The sequence below is a fragment of the Anser anser genome (assembly GCF_964211835.1).
Source record: "Anser anser genome assembly, chromosome: 3".
In the NCBI taxonomy this organism is placed as follows: Eukaryota; Metazoa; Chordata; class Aves; order Anseriformes; family Anatidae; genus Anser; species Anser anser.
In genome coordinates this window covers 26,666,132-26,688,755 of record NC_139722.1, presented here as the reverse complement: position 1 = coordinate 26,688,755, position 22,624 = coordinate 26,666,132, and the positions used below count along the sequence as shown (strand labels likewise).

Sequence of the window (22,624 nt, the reverse complement as noted above, 5' to 3'; positions counted from 1 at the left end):
TTTAGTATAGGAGTTTATTATACAGCATCAGAGTATCTCTGGCTTCAAACGGTTGCAAAAATTTTTTGTAATACCCAAAATGACATATTAAGTCCTAATTTCCCACTGTTGTTACTGGAAAGAAGGAATCTGAGATAATACTGAAACGTTCCTCCTCCTGTGACTCTTGCTGGGTGCCTGTTTGTTGCTACAAGGCATAGATGGAGATGGAGAAATGGTGTCTGATGTGGGGTTGGCTTAACACAGCCCATTACTGGTGTTAAAGTTGGAGAAGGATTTTATTTTGAATATAATCTATCTGGTGTTACTCTGATACCTGTCAAGTGAACCCCGGTCCAGGAACAGCAAGCTTTCAGAACCTCAATTCTTTGACTTTGCCATCTTAGTAATTGGTCAGTACTGTTTTTTAATAAAAAGTGTTAGAGGTAACTGCATGAGTGTTGCATCATTGCTGACTGCACCTTGGGTTTATGATCTGTTGCAGATAAAAACAATGCTGCCAGGTGAACATCAGCAGGTTCTAAGCAATTTGCAGTCCCGCTTTGATGATTTTGTGGAAGACAGCCAGGAGTCCAAAATCTTTACAAGCTCTGATACAGCACAACTGGAAAGGGAAGTTAATATTTGCAAGCAATACTATCAAGAGCTTCTGAAATCTGCAGAAAGAGGTAAAACTTTGCTGAGAAAAGTAGAAAGCTGCCCTCGCAAGAGAGATTGTAATTCTCAATACATATTCTCTGTATAAATTCAAGCTCTAGTGAATTACTGTTTTATCATATTGATATGGTTAATGTTATAGTTCCTCTGAATGGATAAAGAACTGTCATTTTAACATTTTGCACAATTATATTGTATGAAAAATCAAAGCCTTTTTTTTAAGCTTGCATGTATTAATCTATGTAAAAATATTGTTAATATACAAAGTGGTAGAAAAAAATTAGCCCTCCCCCAAATTTTTCTGTACACTACAGATTGCTGTTTAGTCAGTGTTTCCTTGCTGTTTCTGAATGTTTGAATTCAGCTTCAGTACTTTGTTGAGTTCATAACAATATTAAATTTTTTAACACTGTTAATGCAAGAGAAGTGTCCTAGATTTTTTTGTAGCTCCACAGAATACCTGTAGTTACAGTTCTCTTAACTCTGTTTTTAAATACAACAAGCACAAAAAGCTTAAAATAACTGTTCTGATACTGTCAAGTAGCTAATCACTTACAGGAATACAGTAGTGCAAAGCTGATTACTGCATTAGCATAGTTCACTATACTTAAGGAAAGATGTGTTGCCTTGTGCCTCTGGAGGAGAATTACAAAAAAAAAAAATCCCTTGAGATTTCCTAGAGAATCATGCCTGACATCATCTGGCTGAAAGATTCAGCTACTGAATTTAGCAGTGTCTGCATAAGGGATGATGCCTGTGTCTGGGATGGACAATTGAGGATAAATGCTAATTTTCAAAGTGTGAGGAGGTGATCTAATGATAGCTAAAATTTAAAGGTTCCTAAAATTTGTTTTGTAGTAAAAAATATGGAAATTGATGGGATTTCAGTCATTCCTGAAAAGACCTGTCGAATGGTGACTCTATAAAGTCTTCTGTGAGAAGACATGGTTAAAGTGTCACAATGGCTTTGTTTGCTAAAATGTTCTTTGTTTCTTTCAACAGAGGAGCAGGAAGAGTCTATTTACAACCTGTACATCTCAGAAGTCAGAAATATCAGACTTCGGCTGGAGAGCTGTGAGGAGCGGTTAATCCGACAGATCCGAACCCCAATGGAAAGGGATGACCTACATGAAAGTGTGTTTAGGATTTCAGAGCAAGAGGTAAGCCTTTGGGAAAGGCTCTTTTACCTAGAGTACACATCAGATTGATATAGTATAAAAACACTGTCAATCACTGTTCATTTTTACAGAAACTGAAGAAGGAGTTGGATAGACTGAAAGATGACTTGGGAGGCATCACAGATAAATGCGAAGAGTTTTTCAGTCAAGCTGCTGGTTCACCTTCAGTTCCTACTCTGCGCTCTGAACTAAATATTGTTATTCAGAATATGAACCAAGTTTATTCTATGTCTTCCATTTACATAGATAAGTATGTAATAGGCCATCTCCCATCATACACACTGTAGTTTACTATAAATTAAAAATATTAGTATGAATAATAATGATCAAGTAAGAGGAGTTAACAATATTTTAGCACTGTATAAAGGGGTATCTGTGACATGAAAAGACTGAAAAACACAAGTGTGTTGAGTATTTTTATTGCTTGTTCAGTTAACAGGAGATTACTGTTTTTCAGATTAAAAACTGTAAATTTGGTGTTGAAGAACACCCAAGGAGCAGAATCATTAGTGAAACTTTATGAAACTAAGCTGTGTGAAGAAGAGGCAGTAACTGCTGACAAAAATAATATTGAAAATCTTATGGGTACATTAAAGGTAAGAGTCTACAGGTGCCTGGACAAATAAAAAAAAATAAACGAGAAATGATCCATCTTGTAACATTTGTTCTGGTTATGCTTTACTGTATAGTTTATCAAAAGTTGGCATATGTGTTTGGAGGAAAGTCTGCATTAGGACTGATACCTCAACAAAAATAGACTTTGAAACATTGAGAATTGGATAGTTTGCATGTGTATAATTGCAATTAGGTAATGCTTTGCAGTTTCCGAACTTCGAAGAATGCCAATTGTTAATGCTTCAATAAGACTTATTTTTCTGTCTCTGCAAAGGTAATGCATGCTTAAGGTAACATAAACATATTCTTATATAAACATGTCCACAGTATGATTCCTCTTACTGCTGTGGTATACTAACTGGGATTTCTTAGGAGGTTTGGCATTTATCTTTCAGAAAGGCTAAAACTGAAGTTCAGCATTTTTAATACTCTGCATACAGCTTATTTCAATATCTCAAATGATAAGTAATGCTTTTTTGTTAGCGATTGGCACCTACCTAATTTTGTGAAAGCTGTAGTTTATCAGATAAAGATGTTGATTTGCTGGCTGTGTTTTGGTGCTTGTGTTGTGGGGGATGCTGTTATTCAGAACTATTTTGCAGTTCACGGCTAATTAGTTGCTTCAAACTCATTTTGGTGCCATTCTAGTGTTTGAGCAACCAGAAGTAATTGCTTATGTAAAATATTCATTTATAAGTAGTGTCATAATTTAAGAATTATTTAAAATATTTAATTTATCATACACTAGCAATGGAGATCTGAAGTAGATGAGAAAAGAGAAGTATTCCATGCCTTGGAGGATGAGCTGCAGAAGGCAAAGATGATCAGTGATCAGATGTTTAAAATGCACAAGGAACGTGATCTTGACTTCGACTGGCATAAAGAAAAAGTTGATCAGTTAGCCGAGAGGTGGCAAAATATTCATTCTCAAATTGAGAATAGGTTTGTATAACTTTTTCTTATAATCTGTTCGTGTTTTTTGATGTTCTTGTTGTTTCTGAGGAAAAATAATCAAGAATGAATGTTAATGAGCTATTTGCTAAATGCACTAAGATCAGGGATTCTTATCTTTTCTGTGCTGCTGACACTGTTGTCTGTCGTTTCCACAGGGATTGTCTCTGCCTGTTGAACACCAAAAGATTAACAAAATAGAGAAACTTTGTTTTATTTCTAACAACTTACTGAGACACAGTAGAGAGAAACTGTCCTTTTACTTTCCAAAAAAAGCCTACAGAAATGGCTTGCTGTCCTATGGAAATGCCATCTGTTTCTCCACATAATTTGTTCTGACAGGCAAAACTCATGAGCTGATTGATCAGTTATGACTGGCTTCATGTTTGCTTGCTTTTAATGACTTAAGCGCTAAGTCTGGAAGCCCTTAGCTTCTGTTGACTTCTGTGATAATTTTGTTGCAATAGCTACCAGATTAAAAACTTCTGGAGAAGTGCCAGTATTTTCTTTTGGTGTGCAACTGGTTTCATGAAGTCTCCTTACGCAATTGCAATGTTGCTCTAATTTAAGCCTCTCAATATTATTGTTGTGACTATATTGGAGAGTGTTACTCAAATGCACATGCCTTTACAGATTTACAGATATCACAGAACACGGCTGTCAATAATTTTGAAGGAGATGTCCATACATCTATTTAGTGTTGTTTCCTTTGTAGTATGGAGAAGTTAAGGAAGTCTGTAGTACACAGTCTGAATTTATTTCCTTTAAAATCTACTTTAATTTGTCATTACAGATAACTTGAACAGGAGCATCAAATACAGCGCTGTTTACGTAAAGTTTCACACAACACCCTTTCACGTTTTTGTCCTCCTTTTCTAAGGGACGAGTGTCCGCTCAGATGTAATACTGAAGTTATTTGGTTGCAATTAACCAACTTAGTTGGCTCTGTTCAACATCACCAGTAGTTAAAAGGCAGATGGGCAAAAGCTGGCTGATTTAGAGCTGACTGGAGAATGGCTAGCCTTAAATCAACTCAGATGATTCATCATCTGATAGCGTGACAAAAATTAAATGATAAAACAATAGTTCTATGAGGTATTGAAGTGTCCTTATTTCCTCATAGGACAAACACGAACCAAATGATCTCCTTACGGCTCTGTGTTCTGAATAGAACGTACTGAAAAGTTGCTGTTAATACAAAGTGACTTCTAGTGTAAATAGGACAGATTGTGGTGGTTGCAGCATGTAGCTGTAAACAAACTGCTTTCTGCAAATGTTCACTCTGCTGCTTCCTAACAGCTTGACACTGATGATCATTATATGGAAAGCATATACAAATATTGGCTGCAGTTACCACGATCCCTTCTTACTTTCATGGTTATTGGCGTAAAACTATGCTTAAGTATGAAACCTGACAAATAGTTTATCCTTTGCTTGCTCTTTTTTACTCTCCTTTTGGCATCTTGAGAACAACAGTAGTGCAATTCAAAGTATTTATTCACAATCAGACAATTCACAATTCAAAGTATTTATTCACAATTGAGTAAGTTTCTCTGTAATTGTGCAGTGTTTTGGATGAGTGGTATTTATATGATACTTGAAGTAACAGTATAAGGATCATGAAAGTATAACTGTCAGTATTGGAACCACTTTAAAGAAATACATCGTACTTTTTGCCAGGTCAAAAACATAATTTTAAAAGGGACTTTTTAATGGTCAACAAAATCTCTTGCTTTAGCATAGCAAGTGTAACTGCTGTTGTTTTGTGGGAGGTATGGGGTATGGTGAACCGCTACATAACTCCAGCTCAGCTTTTTGCCTTCTTAATTCACATAAGTCACATTTGAAATTCTCCGACTTCATAGAATTAATTACTGTTGCAGAGACCTTCCTCTTACAGTGTGCCTGGGGATTCCTGTGCTCATGGAGTTTCAAGCAATTTAGCTCACTAATGAGAAATATATGCATAGGTTTTTTTCTGTAGTAGAATCTCTCTTGGGTGTTGTTTATGACAAATGAAAAGGCTTCATCAAGCTGGGGATTTCAGTGTTTGAGAAGTTAATTTACTGTTCAGTTAGTGCTATTTTACAATGTTTATAGTATGCTATACTATACTTAGCTTAGCAGAGCTAAGACATCCAAAGCCTTGAAGGTTGTATTTAGTGTTGTGCTTTTTATCATTTATACTCATCTTTACTCCTTATATATTTTCTAACATAAAATCAGGTTGCGTGACTTAGAAAGTATTAATAAATCTCTGAAGTACTACAAAGATACTTACAATTCATTGGACACTTGGATTCAACAAGTGGAAGATACTCAGCGAAAGATTCAAGAAATTCATCCCGAAAATAGCAAAGCACTGGCTAAACAGCTGAACCAGCATAAGGTACATAAGGGATCTCATTGTAGGAATTTGCTGCTGTGATGACTGGAGAAGAATTAAAATATCAGTTGAACCCAATGATGTCAGTCTTATTTCTTGAACTGAGGTGCTTATATCCCTCAGCCTTTATTGTAAAAATCCAAATTGTCAGCAGCTTTTACATTTTTATGTTCCCATATGTTATGTGCAGCTAACATTTTTAATATATCACTAATTATAACTATTTTGTAGACCACTTTTAGTCCTCACATTTGCAAACATAAAACCTTAGAGAGTGCCTAAAATTACTGGCTTATCACCTCATTTTTTTATTTAGTGCTACTCTTGGTAATTATGGACATAGAAATATATTTATAACAATAATGTATTTATATAACAAAATATTTTCATGTAACAAATTATATGTGTGAAATGGTATAACCCTAATTTCTTTTTGAGCTTTGCTCACCAGGTGTTAAGCCTGGCAGGATTTTTTCCACTACTTTTGTACTGTAAACCAAGCAAAACCAGGAAATGGGCTTGAGCTTACAATTACTTGTACGCATGTGGAAATGTGTGTATTATGTAATTTGATGTTGTTAGATAAAATAGAAATGCTAATAACAACAGCCATAAGAAAAGAGTCACTTTTTAAGATAAAGATGTAGATTCATATTTTACAGATGCTGGTTTCTGAGATTGAGATGAAACAAAGCAAAATAGATGAATGCCAGAAATATGCAGAACAGTACTCAGCTGCTGTGAAGGTAATAAATACTGGTATACTTAGAATCCTTTTATTAGTGTCAGTATCATGTGGAATGCTGACCATTTTGTGTATTTTATGTTTTTTATAGGACTATGAGTTGCAGACTATGACATACAGAGCTATGGTTGACTCCCAACAAAAATCTCCAGTGAAACGTCGAAGAATGCAAAGCTCATCAGACTTCATTATTCAAGAGGTAAACGGATTTCTTATGATAGGAAATCTTTATGCATCTTTGCTTTAAACTGAGTAAACAAAAGAATGAGATTTAGGATTTATTAATTAGTAAAATGAAATTGGATTCAAAGTTGGGATAGGTTCTAGAAAAGTATCACTTCTTAAAAGGTTAATTCTAGGTAGTTGTCTTTTTACGTTACGTGGCATTCAGGGTGAGTGTTTCACTCTTGCTGCCTTCCCATTTTGTTTCTCTGCAGTTCATGGATTTACGGACTCGTTATACTGCCTTAGTGACCCTGATGACGCAGTACATAAAGTTTGCAGGTGATTCTCTGAAAAGACTGGAAGAGGAAGAGGTAGGTCATCTGCTAAAAGACAACCGAACAAAAAGAACAGCTAAGCAAATAAAGAGCAATCTATCTATCTGCTGGAATTATTCACAAAGTTAGCAGCAGATACAGAAGACCGAATTCCCTATATACTGTGCTCTATACAGTAATGTAGGAGTATCAAATTACAACATTCAGATAAGCAAAACCATATCACTCATACATTTTACCAGTCCTTCCAACTGGAAGGATCATATGGCTTACTAGTTTCTGCTGGAGATGCAGTTACATACAGTGCATTTTAATACTGCACTATTTTAGGGCTCGATCTTTGGGATATATGCCAACATTAAGCTGAGTGTGTATTCTGGTCCACTTACAATATATAAAGGAGCCCATTAAACAGGGAGATGCAGTGTCCTCTCAAATTTCTTAATTATTTTTGACATGTTTAGATTTTTTTCCTTCTACCTTTCTACTGTATTGATTCCTTAGGGTCAAATAGAATTTTATTCATGTTTAGTGTTGAATTTTATTAACAAGCGTAGGTTACTGAAATTAAACAGACAAATTACTCAGAATACATTCTTGCTGCAGAAATACCATTCCAAATAATTGAGAAAAAAAACGAAAAATTTCACTTTCTTCATAAATCTGTTTCTCTCAGAAAGTAATTCAGTTTCTTAAGGGCTATAGTGTTTTAATATAATCTATACACTTCAAATCTCTAAAATAAAGCCCTGTTATACTCTTATGATTAATTGTGCCCATATTAAATTTGGTCCTGTGTAATTTACATAAAATTGGAAAACATTCAGAAGTATAAATTTTAATGTTGTTACAGAAAAAAAACACACAGAGGTCTTAAACTAATTTTACGTAATTCTGGTGCTGGCTTTGTTTTTATTGCCTTTCTGGCTTTTGAATACCTTTGAACAAACCGTTAATGCTAAAAGAACTCATCTTTGCACTAATGTACATCATTAAAGTGGTGGAATGTGCAAATGGAAATAGATAAGCTTCTTGATACGTAGCCACTATAACTGAGTATTTAGTCTAACTAACAATACTAACTTTATAATGGATAAAAAGTGAAACAAAGAGCAAGAATTGAAATGGGGACCAAGAATCCTGTGAATGCTGATAGGCTTCATGTTCCTCAAGAACAAATGGAATCTTTTAAATGCTTCTGAGTCTCCAGTCTGAATCCCCAGGACTGCTTTTTTTCTTTTGGAAATCAAATACTCTCCATCCAAACCCTGTCCTACTCCTGAATTCTTCTAAACTTCTGATAGCTTCTTCGAAGATAACCTAAATAGGTTTCAAAAGAGGAATAATAGTATGTTTTCCTCGGATCAAACCTCTGAAATCTGTGGTTGTTCCAAGATTTTCTTTCATGACAGTCTTTCTTCTTAACTCTCAGTAATGGCGTTAAGAATGCACAGAATAAAGAAAAATAAAATCCTTTCCATGATATCTCTGTTTAATCCATGTTACTGTCATGCTCAGAGCTTACCAGATGACAGTGAACTCCAGCAACCTGTGAAGTCAACTGAAGTCTTTGAACGGTTGGTGTGTAATGAAGCAGTTGAATTCAGAGAGGAAAATGCACCTAATGAAAGCATGATGGATGTGGAATATATGCAAAAAGATAACTCTTTGGATAAAGCTAAGCAAACAGAAAATACACTGGAAATTCACAGAAGAAAATTACACAGAGATGATAAAATCGAAGTTGATAGAACATTAAAAAAAGTTGTAAATCTCAATGATCAAGAAAGTAGCATTAGTGGCAACAGAGAAAATAAGCTACATACAGAGCAAGATAATGTAATGGGTTTTGGTAATCAAAGTAAAGAAAACAAAAATGATAGAAAAAATTCCTTTGTTTCAGCTGAGATCTCTGTGAGTGCGAATAATTATCCTGGTGAAAGGTTAAGTCAGCAAATCGTTAATGGAGAGCGACAGAAAATAGAAGGAGTGTCAAAAAAATTATCTGAAGTGGAAATAATATGTGAAAATCAAGAAAAAAGTTGTTCAAGAAAGGCAGGGAGCAATGTTCCAGCAAAGGAAGGATATGAGATGCAATCAGAAACTAATTTTGAGCTAACAATGAAGAAAGATGAAGTTATTACAAAAACTGGAGAGCATGCCCAGAGCATCAGCCCTCACAAACAGCAACATTTTTCAGGAGAAACATTTTTTGAATGTCAGAGTAAAGAACATTGCTTTACAGAAAGTAGTAGCAACAATACCATAAGTAATGAAGGCAAAGAGTTTCAAGTGTGTGGTGAAGATGGTGACTCTTTATCAGGTCTAAGGAATGTTGTACCTTTAGAGAAAGTTGCATCTACTTTCAGAGAACTGGGAGTGCACAACAGAAGTGAAAAAACGAAGTTAAGTCTGCAGTCTGTGGGTAATCCAGGCATTTCTGGTAGTATTGAAAGGGACGCAAACAAACTGCACAGAACATCTCTGGGTAAAAGTTACTTCATAAAACAAAGTGAAACCTTAGAAGAATCAACTCTAAATCGAAATGAAGCCAGGAGTACAACACAAGAAATTTTGGCTTTTTCATCAGGAAATATTTCAGAGAATCAGCATACAACAAAAGTCTCTCAATCTAATCAACCAGTGGAGAGTGATCCAAGTTTCAGTACAGAATTGCTGAGAAATGCAGGTGATTTAAATTCCCTCTCAGAAATTATTTCTGGAGGAGATAATCATTTTCCATTACCAGAACATGGATTAGCAAAAAAGATTTTGAGTCACGAGGAGGAAGTAAGTGAGAAGAAAATATCGCAGGGTAAAAATTATGGTTTGGACAACATAAATATAAGCAGGAAGAAACTGAGTGGAGAGGACAAGTTAGAACAGGATCAGAAATGTAAAGATTTATTGCTAGTAGTAGAAATGGACAGCAAGGATAAAGGTCATAACACAAAGGTACCTGGAAAAACCACTGAACTACAGAAAACATTCTGTGAAAACACAGGAAACAAAAACTCACTTGAAAGAAGAAGGGAGACAAAGACAAAAGACAGTGGTAATGAAGATAAAAGGAGCACAACTATAACTGAGGTACCAGAGTTTTTATGCAATGCAAACAGAAAAGTTAAATTAAGAATGATTCTAAACCAGTCCAAATCAACATTTGAATCTCAAAATATGTCAAGGTCAAGTGATTTAAAGTTGATCCAATACAATTTAAACAATGAATATACTAATGATATACTAATTACTGTGCATTTTGATTTTTTATTTTTATTTTTTAGTTTTCATAAATTTATCCATATGTTCATTTTATATTACTATTTAATTGCCATCCTCCTCTCCACCCAGCTGATGCTCAGCCATGCCAGTTAGAAATAATGGAAGCTAACAAAATTTGATTTGGGACTAATCTGTATTTTCAGTTCGTTTCAAGCATAATACATTAGGTTTAGTGCCTACAAGAGCATAAAAGGAGATCGGATAAGAAATCACTGTAAATGTTTTGTGTTGGCTAGGATATGTTCAAAATTGTCTGTGAGGAGGGTCAGGGGAAATACAGAGTGATATTGAAGAAGCTGCCTTTGCATTAGCCTTTTAGGAAATTAGTTTCATATATCATGTGAAGAATCAGGTAAATCTGGTAAATGTGAACTACAACATTTTGTTTATTTGAAAATATTGCTATAATTTTCTTCCATGCCATATCTGTATGATCATAGGAATATGGGTGTGTTCTTACCTCATGTTAGCTCACACTAGGTACCTAATGCCATAATTGTGCTACTGAAGGTGAGGTATGTATGGTTTCAACTATATTCTTATGCAGTGCTTCTAAGAGTTTGCCTTCACCTGCCAACATACGGAGACTACTGTCTGGTTTTCGCTAGGATTTTTCTAACTACCATGTTTATGTTCTAACTGTGTCTACACCTCAGAGCAGCTGTGCTCCTAGTCCCCCAGCTGAGACAGTGGATGTGTTGATACTGTGGAGCACAGTACAGAACATAGATATATTGGGGGATAGTTCCCTTCGTGGTCTTGACTCATCTTGACTCTAGCTCTAAATGCTGTTTCTTTTCTTGGAGACATCCAAACTTCTTGTGAGTTACTTTTGCTTGTGAGCATAAAAAGCTTCCTCCGTTTCCTGCTGTACTGATCCAAAAGCGGTAGTTTCTGCTTGGGAATTCTTGTGCATAGTGTTTGGCTCACTGTTTGCTCTACATATTTGTTTGGAGAAAAAGCGTATGCAAGCTGTTTGACTCTGCTAATCACTAAGAGGCATCTGACTGAAGTGAGAGGCTTCAGGACTTCTTCGTTATGCGGATGTCTTTATGAAGGGTTTCATATCTGGCTAATGGTAACTTCCTGAAGCTTACTGTATCAAGAGAAGGTGATGGTGGTGGGAACTGCTCGTTCTACTTTCTGGATGTACCATGCAATATGAGTAAGTATTTTCCACTTTGCTTTTAAAAGAGCCTAATGTTTCATACGCCGTATTAGAAAAACTATGTTATAACTTGTCTTATTTTTCTACAGATATTAAGGAAGGAGGAGGCATCAGTGCGTGAGGCATATTCAGATCTAATGGCACAGCAAAATAGCACGACTGATGAGAACAGAAAACTCATGGGAAAGGTTAAAGCACTTGAGGAGATGTTGGAGGATATGAAGAAACAAAAATTCCAAGTGGAGCAGGAGCTCCCCAAATTGAGGGAAGCTGCAGAAAATGAGCGGAAAAAGCAGCAAAAGGATATGGAAGAGATCTGTCTTCAGAAGACCAAGGCTGAGCAAGAGGCAAAGCAGTGTCGTGTAGATCTAGAGAGCACTGAGAAAGAGAAAGCAGATGCAAAGCAGGAGTTGGAGTGTGTAAGGCAGCTTGTTTTTCAGGCAGAGACTCAAAGAAGTATACTGGAAGAAAACCTCCGGGCTTTTCGAAACCAAATAGAAGAAAGCACCTTTACCAGAAGAAACCTTGAAGAACATCTGAGAAGAAAGGATACTAATCTTCATGATTTAGAGCAACAAAAAAAATCCCTTATGCAGGAGCTGAAGAAAAAAACAGAAGGAGAAGAGAAACTTATGAAACTGATAAAGCAAATGGAGCAAGATCTTGAATGTAAAGGGAATCTGTCAGAAATAAAGCTGAAAGAAAAAGAGAAAACTGAAGCCAGAAGGAAGGTTGTTGAAGGCAGGTACTCTGTAACTAGAGAAACTTCCCTGCCAATTTACACAGCTGGGCAAAGCAGCCAGTGTAAGACTGATTCTGAAATTACAAGTTTCCAGAAGAAACAAGAAGCAAAAATAGTAGAAGAACTAAAGCAGAAGGTGGATGAACTAAATCTTGCTAACAAGAAAGCTGATAAAACTATTAAAGACCTCAAATATGAACTGAATGAAATTGAGCTTCAAAAATCATCAACAGAGGAAAAGTCTCGTTTATTAAAAGAAAAATTAGATGAAGTCAATAGTGAACTTAAATGCCTAAAAATTAAGTTGGAGGAAAAAGACCAAGTAGAGCAGGGATATTTGCAACAGTTGAAAGAACTTGACAAACAGTTACATAGAACTACGGGTAAAGCTGAAGAGGTGATGCAGGAAGCTATAGATCTTAGGAAAATTAAGATGAACTATCAGGAGGAGCTGAAATCTGTTCATCAGGAAAAGGCACATCTAAAAAGAGAAGTAGAAGAATTAACTAGATCACAGGCAAAAACTGAAATCACTATCAAACATTTAAATTCACAAATCAGTTCTCTTCAAAAAGAGAAGCTGGCAGCTGAACACAGAACACAGTCATGCAAAGGAGAAGCAAGTAATCTTCAGGACAAATATAAGAAAATACAGGAAGAATTGCTTCAAAAAACAAAAGTAGAAAAGGAGTACCATCAGGAAATCCAGATGCTGAAGAATGAATTAGCTAAAAGTAATCAGGTGTCAGAAACATTGAAACGAAAGATAGAGGACCTTAATAAATGGAACACTGAAACAAAACTACTAATGAAGCAAATTCAATCTGAATCAGAGAAGATGACTTTGGAAAAACAAAGTATTCAGAGGAAAAATGAGGCATTAAAAACCCTAGCAGATGGTTTCAAAGAGCAACTGCGTACAACAAACGAACAATTGCACAAGCAAACAATAATGGAGCAAGAATTCCTATGTAAAATCAAAAGTCTAGAAGATGATCTAGCAAAAACAAAAGATTTAGCTAGTGAATATAAACAAAAATGTGATAAACAAAGTGCTTCCACCCTAACCATTGACCTGGAGATTAAAAATCTAAATGCCCAAATGTGTGCTCTAACTACAGAAAAGAAAGTGAGTGAACAGAAAATACAACTACAGGAAGTTCATATACAAGAACTAAGTAGTAAATTAAAAAAATTACAGGATGAACTCCACCAGAAGACTCTGGATGAACAAATGGCACGCAAGAAAATGATTCTGTTTCAGGAAGAATCAATCAAGTTTAAACACTCTGCAGAGGAATTTAGGAAAAAAGTGGAAAAATTACTGGAATCTCATAGCAACACAGAAAAGGACATTTCTGGCATAAAACTAGAGTGTGTTGCTCTTCAGCAGGAAAAGCATATGGCTGAGGAAAACATCATGTTGTACAAAATACAGATTGAAGATCTGCAAGAAAGGCTTAAAAAATGTCATGAGCAACTGCAGCAAGGGAAGCATGCTGAAATGGACTATCACCAGAAGTGCAGGAAACTTGAGGAAGAGTTGGAAGTGCAGAAGCGTTTGGTTGAGGGCTTGAAACAAAAAATGGACTTGCAGGTCAAGGAGAGTGAACACAGATTTCTTTTGTTTCAGAATGAAGTTCAGCAAAATAATAAATTCAAAGATTGTGGATTTAACTTGAGCTGTGAGAGAAGAGGGAATTACTTGAATGACACCTCAGCTAGAGAATTTGAACAACTTCTTCCACATGCAAAACCTCATTCACCTTTGTTCAGGCAGAAACAGGAGAGGTCAGGCTTTACGACTGGTCAAATAGAAGAAAATACACTGTACGTGAGTGCTGATGATACGATACCAAAGGAGGTGCAATTCCAGATGTCGAGAATAAACCAATCACTAGAAGATGGAAACCCACAATCTTTTACAGAGTTTGTTTCTCAAACAAGTACGCAGTTCCAGATAACTTTTGATAAAGCAAGCGAAATCAGTGGAACATCTGAGAGAGACAAATTAAGAAACAGGAACCTACACAGTTCCAGACAAACTGTTAGGCCTGGAGAAGACATGAAACATGAATTAGGATTAGTAAAACTGCACCCCTTGGAGGTATACACTACATTTTGTGAGGGTTTGCCTTCCTAATACTGTTTTTTACTACTCTATTTCATTTTTTTTAGTTGTGCTTTACAGTATTCTGTATTCTCTTTCATGTTTCTTGTGTTCTTACCTTGGTGAAGGGTACCCCTTCATTTTCACATCACACAAGCTTTTCATTAAATCTTTGCGGCAGGCTCGTTAATATATATGAAACACTTTATTTTTCATGCCTTGTTGGAAATAGGAATTCACATACACCGTTCTATCATTACTGGTCAAAATGAGCTTTGATTAACAGTGGTAAGTTCACATAGTAACAAGTGTTGCTTAGTCTACTCCTATTCTGGTTGTTGAATAAATATTTGAAACAGTGAATGCATTTTAAAACTCTAGCTACCTATATTTCTGTGCTGTCCAATGCTAATAGCAGCTCCCCTTTCCAACATACTCAAGTTCTGCCTTTTGTTGCTCTGGTGGTGGATTTAGGAGTGAATTATGTACAGCATAGTTCTGCAGATCTGTTTCTCACTGTGCAAAATTCCTATTTACAGATAGTGAAGAACAAGCAGTATGACATGCATGTTGAAGTTACAACATTAAAACAAGAAAATGACAAGACTTTTGGTAACGAAGACAGAATGTTTGAGGGATACAAAACATCTGAAGGGTTTAGGAGAGAAGACTTTGCAAAGATGAATTCTTTCTTAGGGGAAGAGATTTTGAGAACTGCTGATGATACTCAGTTGGAGTATTTTACAGAGGAATATGATGATATTAAATTTCAAGGTCTCCGACATGATGTGACTGCCAGACAGTTGGCCGAAGTTAAACTTTTAGACAGGCTTACAATTGAGGAGCTCCGTTCTGGGCAGAAAACTATTAATGAGGTTCAGAAAAGTCTTGAAAAATTTTTAACTAAACCTACAGCTATAGCTGGGCTGTACCTTGAATCCAGCAAAGAAATACTCTCTTTTGCTTTAGCGGTAAAGAAAAGAATCATAGGGAAAGCATTGGCATTAGCATTTTTAGAGGCCCAAGCAGCTACTGGTTTCATCATTGATCCTACAACAGGTCAGAAATTCTCTGTTGATGATTCAGTTGTTAGGGAGCTGGCAGATAATGAATTCAAGAGTAGACTGCATGAGGCAGAGAAGGCTGTTTTGGGTTATTGCTGTTCTGGTAAAGTGCTATCTGTGTATCAGGCTATGGAAGCTCGACTTGTAGAAAGACAAAAAGGTAAAAATATCCTTGAAGCTCAAATTGCAAGTGGAGGGGTCATTGATCCTATAAGAGGTGTTCGTGTACCTCCGGAAACTGCAGTGCAGCTTGGCTTGCTTAGTAACACAATTTTAAAATTTTTGCATGAGCCCTCTAGTAATGCAAAATGCTTTCACAATCCAAATAACAGGAAAGCTATGTACTACTGTGATTTGCTGAAAATGTCTTTATTCAGTGTAGGCAGTAAATGTTTTCTGCTTCCAGTTGGTGAAAGGAAAATAAGCAGCCCATCTGCAGAGAAAAGTCATAAAATTTCTGTAGTAGACATCAAAACAGGAGCTGAAATGTCTTCTTATGAGGCTTATCAGAAAAAATGTGTCGATAAAGCTACATATCTTGAGCTTTCAAAACAGGAATTTGATTGGAAGGAGTCTACATGTTTTGACTCAGATGGGAATTCTTTTCTTTTGCTTACAGATCTTAAAACTGGTGTACAGTTTAATATCGAGGAGACCTTAAATCAGGGTAGAATTGACAGAGCAGTAGTCAATAAATATAAGGAGGGTTTAATCACAATTAATGAGTTTGGAGATATTTTACTTACCAGTTCACAACCAAATAAAGATTTAAAGAGTCCTATTGCAGGATTTTGGCTTTCTGAAACCAATGAAAGAATTCCAGTTTTAAAAGCCTCGCGCAAAAACCTGGTAGATAGAGTTACTGCTCTCCGGTGTCTTGAAGCTCAGGTTAGTACAGGAGGCATAATTGATCCGTTTACTGGGAAAAAGTACAGTGTTTCAGAAGCTTTGCAAAGGGATTTAATTGATGATGGTTGTGCCAAGCAAATTCAGCAATGTGAACTGATCTTTACTGGGATCATTCACCCTGTAAGGAATACAGTTATGTCAGCTGTTGAAGCTATGAGTGTAAATGCCCTAGACAAGGAAATGGGTATGCGCTTCATGGAGTATCAGTACCTGACTGGTGGGTTGATAGATCCAAAATCTCACTCCAGATTAACAATGGAAGATGCAATTAAGAGTGGTGTTATTGATGCTGTCACAGCTACGAAGATGAAAGATGAAAAAATGTATGTTAAAGTTATAACATGCCCCAAAACAAAGAAGAAGTTAACCTACAAAGAAGCTTTAGAGAGAGCTGTTTTTGATTGCCACACTGGACTACGATTATTAGAAGCTGCTCAACCCATGAAAACGGGAATTTCTAGTCTATATTATGCTTCGTAATGGAATAAGATATTAGTGCTCGTTTGGGGCCTGATTTAAAGTCAATTCAAGTCAAGGAAAAGATCTATGATTACTTTTATGAAAAGTTATAGATGGTATCGTCTAGTGTAGTCATGAGTTGCTTTAAAACTAATTAGTATAAACCACTAATTAGTATAAACCAGTAACCTGTAATTAGCTATTACTTTTCATAAAGTTTAAATTTTTAGGTAAACTTAGGTAAATTCATAATTTCAAAATGCAGACTGTGTTCAGTGTTTACCTGAAGGCCATATCTGACGTAACGTACATGTAGGTGTTACAAAACAGAAGTTATACCGAGGTTGGTGGAGTTAACATTAGTGCGAAATACGTATATTTAGGTGAGACAAGAATCAGATTTTTATATTAAAAACTGAGATTGCCCATTTTGTGAATGAAGACAGTGCAGTATTTCATACAACGCACTTCATTTAATATTAAAAATCACTATGCAAATATAATTTATTGTACAAAGGTGAAAAAGTACTATACAAGGGCTAAATCTGCAGTCCAGTAAGCACTTAATGCATAAGTAGCTTTTTCCATGATAGTATTTAATTAATTTTAAAAGGCTACTCATATCACAAAATTGCATATCCATTTTTTTTCACACTTCAGGTAACTTTTTTGGTAATTTTTTTCAAAACTTTAATAGGGAAATGAATTACTATTACATATCCAATTAATAAAAATACCATTGAAATAGAATGTCTTCATTTTTACTTCTTCAAGGTCTTCATTTTATTTGCGGAAGCACTTCATTTTTACATGGAAGTGCTTAGATGTGTTTTCTAAGTACTATTACATTTCAAACTACTAACAGGTCATGTTACTATTAAAATATATATGTATTTTTCCATGCAGAAAAATATGAAATGTGTCAGCATTTTACTTTTATTGTCCTTGTTTCTGTAGACATAGAAGCAATGTATTCTTCCTAACTGTAATTTAGTAATCCATGTTCATAGATTATAAAATACCAATATCCTGTGTTAGCTTTAGATATCCATATCTGAGGGTAATGCAAAGGCAGCAATTCAAAGATAGTTTATATGCAAATGTTTTTTAGATTTTATCTGCTGAGTAGTGGCTGGGAAGCTATATATTTTTTTTGATATCAAATCATTTTATAATGAATGTACATGTGTATGATTAAGCACCATAATCATAATTACATATCTTTTGAGGAATTATTCTCTTAATGTGTATAATTATGTGGCATTTTTGTTCTTACGTCAAAGTGTTGCAATAATGCATATGGTGATAAATAAAAAGAAATCGCTTTACGGTTATGTGATACTGCCATTGTGGTAGAATTGTGTTTCTATGGATGTGAATATTAAATATTTCAACAATTTACATTTACATGTTTTTTACAATCTGTGGTGCTCGTCAGAAGTCAATGGAAGAAGAAAAGAAGGAACATGTTGAGAAAGCTGGGGATTTGCTGAAATGGGTGTCAAACCTCAGCAAGACACTCAGCAAAGAAGGAGGAGAAAAGGCTGAAAAGACAGATTTGCCTAAGCAGCAGGTACATAGATGTCTTTTGGTAAAATAGCACTTCCCCTTTTTAGTTTTTTGTATTGATTAAAATGATAAAATATTCCATAAATATATTTTTTTTCTCCAAATCACCATCCACAATTTACTAAGGATGTAATTTCACATTTTGTTGTGAGTGGAGGATTGGATAAATGTTCACACAAACACGTTACTCAGGAACAATTGCAAGCTGCCTTTCACACTCCCGGAGTGTGTTATATTCTGACAGTACAAAATCTCAATTTAGAGAGACTATACCCTGCATACCATAATCCAGCCATTGTAGAGGGACAGTGTGTCCTGGCAAGATGGCACTTTGTAGGTCTGCTGCCTGGTCCTGACATAGTTCAGTGAATGAGCCTGGTGACTTCTACCCTAGCACCTGGAGGGAGAGAGTTGGCAGGAGGGGCCTGTGGGCCAGGTTTGTTTTTATTTGCTATTAAAAAGTTATCTTGAGGGGTCTTCTTATGGGTTGGCTTATGAGGTGGTAGTTGACAGTCTTTGAACAGATGCATACTCCTGGGCCCTCTTTGCTACCACGCTAGTAGTCCACAGGCTGCTGGAGGGGCCTGTCATGCCGCCTTTGTATTCGGTAGATCTGTTGTTGTGCACAGTTGTTACTCTGACCGTGCATTTACATCTGTGAAGTTTCATGACATTTCTATCAGCTCCCCTGCCAGGTTTGTCACACAAAATAGCTTAGTGACACCTAAAAGGATTTCCACAAGTGAAGGTCCACCTGCCCACTTCACAGCAGAGAAATGAAGCACTGTCTTTTACACATCACTCGGGTATAGGCTGGATATGTAGTCAGGCAAATGTGATTTTGGCCTGTCTTTTAAGCTGCCTGTTCTGTGTTTTTATTTTAGTCATGGGCACTGGTGCCAGTTAGAGGGGCAGCGTGTACAGGAGTCAAGCTTGCCATCGGGCAGGATGGCAGCTGTGCAGTCCCCACCTGCCACCAGTCCCAGCGTGCTGCTTGTTCATACAGGCTGTGCTCACTCTACTACCAAAGTGCAGACCTGTTTGAGGCACCAGTGCTAGTTCTGTTAGCGACAGAAAACATTCAGTTCTGGTCTTTTTATACTTCTGATGGCTTTGATGAAAACCACTTGTCAGCATTGGGCCAGTGTCCAGCAACTTAGAGCATCTCAGTCTGCCACGGTGACTGCAGGTGGCATCTTCCCTGTCCAGCTTTAGCCCTCAGAAAATAACCTATGACTAGCAGCCTGGGCTTCCTCCTGCCTGTGGGTGGCAGCCATTTCCTGAGGGCGTTTCCATTACGGCCTGTGAGGTAGAAGGCACCTTCCAAAGGCGCCTCCTAATACAGGTGCCTAGACAAGTTTTGTAAAAACTTGATAACTAATTTTTGATCTTTTTATGTTTTGTTTTGATAGCTAATGTTAGCTGAAATATGTTTCGCACAGATGCCTGGGGGCTATGGGGTGTAGCCATGAAGTGGGTGGGGAAGCTGCTGCCGGTAGTGGCACAGCGCAAGCAGGAGCTGCCGTGATGCCAGTGCCCCAAGGAAAGGGGAGCCCATGACCCCACCTGCTACCTCATCCTGCTCATATAATCTCATATTATGCATACTGTGCTTTCTGTCTGTGTTTTTGTTCAAGCAACATGAATAGTGGCGTTGTGGGTCACTGGTACTGAATGCAAAGGGAGGCTGTGTGGAAGATCAGTTATGTCCCAACCCATGTGAAAACAGGACCCAAGCGCCTTACTAGCATTCACTTACACCTGCACTGAACTTACTGGACACCCCTCAGTACTTCCTTTCTCTTTGCTTAACCAAAATCAAAGGTAGTGCTTTTGTCTGAAGAACTGCAGGCAGTTTCTCAGAAAACTTAAAAGATTAAATTGTTACAAGTTCCTCTGCCAAAACTATTACTTGAGTGGGGATGACACAGAAATGACAGAGGAGAGTATTAATAACTATTTCGTATTTATTAATATTTCAATAATTCATTTTTCCCAAGTAATATTACATTTCTCTCTGTCATTGAATTTCATGAAAGTCTGTGGCCTTCTGCTATGGTTGTGTTGTTTTTTTTAAATTACTCTTTCTTATGGTGGTACGCAACTTCTTGGTCGTGACGATTGTATGCATATCTTTGTAAATTTGCTTTAAACTGTACCAAATACTAAGTGGTTTTAAGTCATTAAATTTCAAACAATAACATTTTAAAATAAATTCTGTTTGTCTCACTGAACAGTTTTCCAACTCCAACAGGTTATTTTACCAAGAGGCTTAGTGTAATGACTTATCCATATGGATATGATACAACTTAGTTCTAAGAATAGCCCCTATTTTTAATGAAAATTTCAAGTTCCTACGCTATTGAGTTTTGTTACACGTTGAAATATTACGTTATTTCTCTTTTTATGCATATGCATAGTGAAGTCTTAAACATAGGTTGTTTATTTTTCAGATTTCCCTTGATGAAATGTCAACCAAGAAAGAACAAATAGCTGAAGCTCTGCAGACTACTCAAGCATTTTTAGCTAAGCACAGTGACAAGTATGCCATTTCTATGCTTTTATTTTTCAAATAATGTAAATTACTATAATCAGTACGTACTGATTGCTTGAAAAGAAATCAAATTCTCATGTGACAGTTTCAATTGTGCTATATGTAGAAATACATGTGTTTTTTGTTGTTGTTTGCTTGTTTGTTTTATAATTTTGACTTCCCATTCTGGTAAAAGCTTGATTTGGTTTTATTTATTTCAAGAATTTGATTACATTTATGCACCTCTGGTCAGCTTAAAAATGTTAGATTGTAATTTTCATTTGAAGTCAAAATAATTAACAAATCAGTACTACGTACTATATATCACAAGTTTGTTTCATTTGCATCTAAAATCATATTGTTTAAGATACTGCTAAATTGCTGGGATAATTAATGTCTTCATTGGTAGTAAGTAGACAAAGGCACATGCAAGTGGTAAATGCCTTAGCAAAGGCATTTAAAGTAAATTGTAGATGATTTTAACCTCTTTTCCTGAGTAGCTATAAGCAGACCGTAGCTATCTTGAACATCCTCATAATTAAACTATATTTTTTCAGACTACTTTTATCAATCTTCTCCTCCCCCCCCCCCCTTTTTTTTTAAAGGTAACGAGATCACTCCCTGCAGCTAAGGCCAATGGCTTCCTGTACTCCATTAGGAAGAACATTGTCAGCAGGTCGAGGGAGGTGATCCTCCCCTTCTGCTCAGCCTTAGTGAGGCTTCACCTGGAGTACTGTGCCTGGTTCTGGGCTCCCTGGTACAAGAGAAATATGGAGCCCCTGGAGCAAGTCCAGTGAAAGGCTATTAAAATGATTAAGGGAGTGGAACATCTCTTGTATGAGGAAAAGCTGAGGGACCTGGGCCTGTTCAGCCTGATTAGTGTGCTCTAGGGGACCCTGCTTGAGGAGGCAGGTTGGACTAGATGGTCTCCAGAGATCCCTTCCAATCTCAACCATGCTGTGATTCTGTCACAAGTTATCAAGAGATCTCCTTTCCCCTTTTTTGTTTCTGTTTTAATAGAATGACAGATGAAGAGAGGAATGAAATGGAAAAACAAGTCAGATCCCTCCAGGAGAGCTACAGCTTATTATCCAATGAAGCTTTGAAGCAGCTGCAGGAAGCACAGTATTTGGATGATGAAAAGATGGAAGAAAAGGTAACAAGATGGAAACTCACATTTCAAGCTGTCTTGAGTGTTAGTGCATGGTTGTGGAACCATACATGATGAGTAAAAGATGAAGCTGTAATTAACTGCCTGTGTGTAAAGGAACTTGAGATTTAACTGACTGATGGTTTTGTGTATTTGGTATAAAATACTGTGTGTTACCTTATCTGTGCATATGAATATTCTGCTCATCAGGGTTTTTTTTTTGTGAAGAGTCTTAATAACGTGTGCCTTGCATGAAGAAAGATAAACAAATCATTCATCTCTTAACTCTTCTCTTAAAAGCCATTCTCTGACTGCTATATAAGTCTGCGTGTGTGCTGCAAAAAGGACACCATAAAATAACATGTTAATCTTTCCAATATATCACTCAGAAGTGTCCCAGAAGGGATCTACTTTCAGTTTTTCTTAAAATTTATCTGGACATAAATAAGGGACTGCATAATGTTAATAACTGTGAGACACTGCAAATACATTTGTTAATGGATCTACGAATATATGTTAATGGATCTCAATCATAAATATGGGATTCTCAAAAAAGTGTTGCAAATGAGTATTCTCATATACATTTACGGGCAGCGTCTGTGTAAT

The 22,624-nt window shown here is 36.4% G+C and overlaps 2 protein-coding genes across 36 annotated transcripts in view; both read left to right on the top strand.

Annotated features, from left to right (window-relative positions):
- Positions 1 to 22,624, top strand: part of LOC310897568 (dystonin-like) — a 298,423-nt gene that overhangs the window by 163,872 nt on the left and 111,927 nt on the right. For 19 of the 35 annotated variants that reach the window (XM_083831327.1, XM_083831322.1, XM_083831309.1 and 16 more), the window contains 13 exons: positions 485 to 668; positions 1,660 to 1,817; positions 1,907 to 2,085; positions 2,293 to 2,431; positions 3,199 to 3,392; positions 5,628 to 5,790; positions 6,450 to 6,533; positions 6,624 to 6,731; positions 6,970 to 7,068; positions 11,572 to 14,331; positions 18,205 to 18,339; positions 20,789 to 20,877; positions 21,889 to 22,024. In XM_083831327.1, the coding sequence (XP_083687453.1) occupies positions 485 to 668; positions 1,660 to 1,817; positions 1,907 to 2,085; positions 2,293 to 2,431; positions 3,199 to 3,392; positions 5,628 to 5,790; positions 6,450 to 6,533; positions 6,624 to 6,731; positions 6,970 to 7,068; positions 11,572 to 14,331; positions 18,205 to 18,339; positions 20,789 to 20,877; positions 21,889 to 22,024 (4,428 nt within the window). Of the gene's footprint in view, positions 1 to 484; positions 669 to 1,659; positions 1,818 to 1,906; positions 2,086 to 2,292; positions 2,432 to 3,198; positions 3,393 to 5,627; positions 5,791 to 6,449; positions 6,534 to 6,623; positions 6,732 to 6,969; positions 7,069 to 8,550; positions 10,123 to 10,422; positions 11,480 to 11,571; positions 14,332 to 18,204; positions 18,340 to 20,788; positions 20,878 to 21,888; positions 22,025 to 22,624 lie in introns of those variants that run through there. The other 16 variants (XM_083831325.1, XM_083831319.1, XM_083831332.1 and 13 more) reach the window with 3 other exon arrangements.
- On the top strand, positions 14,381 to 18,173 carry LOC310897571 (desmoplakin-like). Its single transcript, XM_083831350.1, has one exon. It carries the CDS (start codon positions 14,697 to 14,699, stop codon positions 16,785 to 16,787), a length of 2,091 nt encoding a protein of 696 aa, XP_083687476.1. The 5' UTR covers positions 14,381 to 14,696; the 3' UTR covers positions 16,788 to 18,173.

Bases quoted from the DNA above. Each gene is read 5' to 3' on its own strand.
- LOC310897571 (XM_083831350.1), top strand. From the start codon at position 14,697: ATGCATTTTAAAACTCTAGCTACCTATATTTCTGTGCTGTCCAATGCT.